We start from the raw sequence: 5,000 nt of genomic DNA on the forward strand, positions 1-5,000 counted from the left end.
CCGTGTGCTCCAGCGGTGCGGGCGTCTTGCTGAGATCGATGAGGATGAGGCTGCTGTCGCCGCCGGGTCCCCTCAGATTGAGCAGGTTGTTGGCCTGCTCGGGGTGGCTGTAGAAGGGCTCCGTGTCCAGGTCGCCCTCGGGGTCCTGGTCCAGGAAGAGCTTGCTGCTGTTACGCAGGTTGTCCAGGTCCTCGCTGTACTGGCTGTCCTGGCGGGACAGAGCCTGGTGGATGGGACGAGATGTGGACAAGCTGCACTCCCTGGGAGGGGGGGGGGGGGGGGGGGGGGTGATGGAGGGAGAGAGGGACAGAGGGAGAGCGGGTGGGAGACACAAGAGTGAAAGAGGGAGGAAGATGAAAAGAAGTTACGGGTATTGCCATCTGCAAGATGAATGTGCTAGCCATCACACACACACGCACTCACGCACACACACACACACACACACACACACACACACACCTCAACAGCTTAAATCTAAACGCCGTCACCCACATCCCTCCCACGGCACTCACTTCCTGCGGTGCTGCCTGCACCTCTCCTTGCCCCCGTCGGCATTGTCATGGCGACGCCTCCGGTGCCTCCTCTCCTGGCCGCCGGCGTTGCCGTCCTCCCCCTCTCCGGCTTCGGCACGCCTCCGGTGCTGCTTGGCCCGCCGCGGCTGCTCGCCCTCACTGCCCTCCCCGCGGTGCTGATGCCGGTGGTGGTGGGGGTGATGGTGGTGGTGGTGTCGACGGCCGCCTCCTCCCTCCTCCTCCTCCTCGGCCTCCTCCTGAAGGGACTGCAGGCTGTGAGCCACATTCAGCCCGCCCGCACCGGGTCCGGCTCCTCCACTGGGACCGGTTCTCCCTCCCGGGTGTCGGGCAGGCTGCTGCAGGCAGGGCTTGCTGTGGTCGAGGGCCTGTTCTGGGGGCTCGCCGGGACGGGGCTTGTTGGTGTTGTTGTTGCGGTTCTCCTGTGGGTTCACCACCAGCGGCCGGTCGAGGTGGGTCTTTACATCGGCCCGGTTCCGTTGGTAGTTTGTCGTCTTTGGAGTGACGTGGGTGAGGAAGAGGAGGCACAAGAAGGGATTATGGAACATGAGTTATACTGTACAGGTACAGACATATGTAGTCATTACTGTAAAGAGAACTCCCAAAAGGGCCTTGAAATGTGTCAGAAACCACACATATTGTTTTTCTTTTTGGATTTACAAACAAGAACAGAAAGAAAAGTGAACAGGGGACACTTTTAACCCGCCCCAAAGACCTACAAATAGATTTCATAAATCTTAAAGCTGTAGTGGTTATGGTGTATTTCTCAAGCTAGAGGTTAGTGCACTTATAGTACACTATACTCTATAGTATACTTTTTATAAACTTCTTAAATAACATGAATGGTACATAACATTATACAGTATACTTTTATGTATCTTGAAGTATACAGATACAGCAGTACAGTGAACAGATGAAGTTTTCTGTTTTCTAGTCGACTGTTTTCTCACCTTCCAGGCTTCCTCTGCGTCTAGCTCGTTGTACAGCGCCTCTCTACTGGTCATCAGGTTCTGCCGGCGGATCTCAGCAGTGCGCGCTTCCCAAACCGACTTGGGCAGCTTAGAGTTCTTCTGCTGTTCCTTACTGTTGTGGAGACAGACAAAGAGAGAGAGAGAGGGAGAGAGAGAGGTACAGAGAGAGAGGGAGAGGGGGAGAGACAGAGAGAGAGAGAGTGAGAGAAGGAGAGAGGGAGGGAGCGGGGAATTGAGAGTGAAAAGGGAGAGTAGAGCGAGTTGGAAGGACCAGAGAGGCAGCAGGTGAGAGAGGGGGGGGGGGGGCAGTGAAGGAGTGAAGAAGGGAAGTAGAGAGAAAGAGAGAGAGAGAGAGAGAGAGGGAGAGAAAAGAGAGTGTGGAGATAAAGGGTAAGGAAGAAAGAGGAGCAGAAAAAGGGGGAGAAAGAGTTACAAATACAGAAATAGATATTGGCCTCTAAACTCCTGCTGGACAAAGCAGTGATCCCCAGAAGCGTCTGAGCAGTGACATGACTCCTACTGCCTGAGCGACGGCCAATGAGAGAGCCTATGACCAGCGGCCAATGAGAGAGCCGGTGACCAGCGGCCAATGACCAATGACAGAGCCCCTTCTACAACGCCAGACAATGATCATACAAATGACTATGGTGGACACACACACAGATTCTGCTATAAAGAATATATGTTCCATCTTCCATTTTACCCTTCCTGTTTTGTGACCGATGGTGTGTTTATTCGACCTGGACCGGTCATATGAAACCTTTAAAAAGTTATTCAAAATAACATATATTGTTTATAATGTCTTTGGTATCTAAGGGGAAGCAGACATGAAAACACAGATACTCAAAGAAGCTTTTAGGCTGATTCATTTAAAGCGGGTGAATGACACAAGAGCAAGCAGATATTAAGCAGTCCTACAGAAAGGAAAACTTTCTGTGTGCTTTAAATGGACATGTACATGAAAGACTGACTCAAGGTGACAGACATATAGTCAGTCAGACATGTATCCAGACCGACAGACAAGACAGACGAGCAGACGGACTCGGGACAGAAAGACAGGCAGATTAATATACCATCCGTGAGACAGACAGTAGGACAGTCAGTCAGACAGGTATGCTGTATAAAAAAAGACAGGCAGACAGACTCAGCACTGACAGACTAATATACAGTCTTTGGCATAAAGCCAGGCAGACAGAATAATATTATAAAAGCACTTTAAGTGAAGTCAGTCGAAGAGTAGATCCCCAGGGGCCGGGATCTGTAGACAGGCAGACACTCAGGCTGCTGGTGAAACGCCAGGACAGGGCATCGTCAGTCAGGGAGGCACACCGAGAGAGACACCTCCACACAGGCAGCCATGATGGGGCCCCAAACGGATCCCACAGCGTCTTTAGGTTGTCAAGATGTCTGATGTCAGGATCCATCCACTTTATTTTTACCTCACAAATATTGTTTTGGTTGATAATTGTGTAACGGTGGGTCATATATTTGAAGTTCATAATAAAATTGGAATAAAAAACAAAAACAAATGACACCTTGATAGATAAAAAAAAAAAGACTTACATTTGAGGGCAGGTACTGGTTCAAGCGTATGTGTATATCTGAATATTTCCCCAACTATTATTTAGCAAGCCAGCTGCCACTTCATTTGTGACATTCATTTGTAGGATAATGAATCAATAAATGAGAATGCCGTCAATGACAGTGGCGTCAGGTCGAGTCATGGACATAGTTAGGGAGTCAAACGTTGCCCTCTGACATGTTTGCTGGGAGATTGGCATGAGATGGGCACTGCCACAGCCAGATGCCCCCCCCCCCCCCCCACACCACCATGACCCACAACTGAGCCCATCCACCCACTCCAGCACACTTAACACACAGCAAGAAAAAACAACCAACAGCACAAAAGCCACGACAACACAAGACGAGGAACTCAAGAGAAAGCAAAAGAAGAGGAAAACAAGAGAGGAAGACTCAGCTACAAAAAGTGAGCTAAAAGGGAAAGGAGGAACAGGGAGACATAAGAGCCAGAAAAAAAAGGTAAAGGGGGAAGGAAAAGAAAAGGAAGTGTAAAAATAAACGAGTAAATACCAGTCCAGTACACTCTCTGTGGCATCGATACGCTCAGTTTTTACTGTAACTCTGAGGAGGAGACAAGGGATCAGGAGGAGGAAGAGGAGGAGGAGGAGGAGGGAGGAGGAAGGGTGACATGACACAATGAACACAAAGATACACACACCACCACATCGCTCATCTGGGTGTGGGTTGACGTAGGTGTGGGCTCTTCATAAAATCAGTGTTGATGAGTCAGCCATTGGATTCTCCTTAGAACACCTGACCCAGGAGCCGAGGAGCCTCTCACTCAGCCTCTCGCTGTGAGGGTCTTCTCTCCTCCTGCGGCACCTCAGACTGCTAGCCTGGGTGCTAATGCTAACGCTAACGCTTACACTCATGGCTGTGAGGATCTCCTCTTGCGGCACCTCAGACTGCTAGCCTGGGCGCTAATGCTAATGCTAGTGCTAACGCTAACGCTAACGCTTACACTAACACTCATGGCTGAAGATCCCTCTCTGCTTGCTGGCCTCTCAAGGGGTCGCCGGAGTCTTGGTAGCGACTACCTCTCATCCCCTGATTTCTGTCTGTAAGTGCAAATCAATTCACTTCATGGTGTGCATGTGTTTGTGTGTGCATGTGTGTGTGTGTGGGGGGGGGAGGGCTTGCCGTTCTTAACAGCTCTCAACAGTTCAAGGGGTATTCTGAGTCCTTGTGTAAGATGTGGCAAATTATCAAGCGAAGTGAGTTTGAAACGGATTTGCTGAGAAGGGATAATCAAGCTAAGCTGACAGGCTACGGTACTGAGCAAGCCTAAGACCATGCTACAGGATCAGCTCAGCTAAGATAACTGTGTGGCTTTTCTAATGCCATCAAGTAAGGAATTAAGCAAGAAGGGTTGAGGCCTCCCATTCTTCCAGTCTCCTCTCTGTTCTAAATTAGTAGCTAATACACTTAATGCCAATATGTGTCTTGTAAGTTAAAAAGATAATTAAAGATGCCAAACAAAAATGTGTTAAGTAATGCAATGTGTAGTAATATGCATATGGGGATCAGTGTAAAAGGGCTTTGAGTGTGTGTGTGTGTGTGTGTGTGTTTGTCTGTGCATGCACACGAAAATCCCAACATTAAACAGATACAGTTTGTGAGTATATAAGAGCCTGTGTGTGTGTTTGTGATGTGTATGAACACAATATATAACATAAATAAGATTGTTTGTTCTGGATTTGTGTGAGTGTGTGTGTGTGTGTGTGTGTGTGTGTGTGTGTGTGTGTGAGTGTGTGTGTGTGTGTGTGTGTGTGTGTGTGTGTGTGTGTGTGTGTGTGTGTGAGTGTGTGTGTGTGTGTGTGTGTTTGTTGGTGTGTGTGTGTGTGTGTGTTTGTGTGTGTGTGAGTGGAAGTGTAGACAGCAGACTCACGCAGCAATGGAGAGGTTGGCAGCAGAAAGA

General features: G+C 49.3%; 1 protein-coding gene across 1 annotated transcript in view; it reads right to left on the reverse strand.

Moving 5' to 3' along the window:
* cacna1ab (calcium channel, voltage-dependent, P/Q type, alpha 1A subunit, b) overlaps positions 1 to 5,000 on the reverse strand; it is a gene marked incomplete at both ends in the record, with an annotated part of 150,645 nt that overhangs the window by 46,427 nt on the left and 99,218 nt on the right. Inside the window, 5 exon segments of the mRNA XM_080837498.1 lie at positions 1 to 260; positions 513 to 1,021; positions 1,481 to 1,613; positions 3,593 to 3,643; positions 4,971 to 5,000. The exon segment at positions 1 to 260 is cut by the window's left edge and continues 42 nt beyond it; the exon segment at positions 4,971 to 5,000 is cut by the window's right edge and continues 77 nt beyond it. Of these exon segments, the coding sequence (XP_080693624.1) occupies positions 1 to 260; positions 513 to 1,021; positions 1,481 to 1,613; positions 3,593 to 3,643; positions 4,971 to 5,000 (983 nt within the window).

Source organism: Sprattus sprattus (genome assembly GCF_963457725.1).
Source record: "Sprattus sprattus genome assembly, chromosome: 1".
Taxonomy (NCBI): Eukaryota; Metazoa; Chordata; class Actinopteri; order Clupeiformes; family Clupeidae; genus Sprattus; species Sprattus sprattus.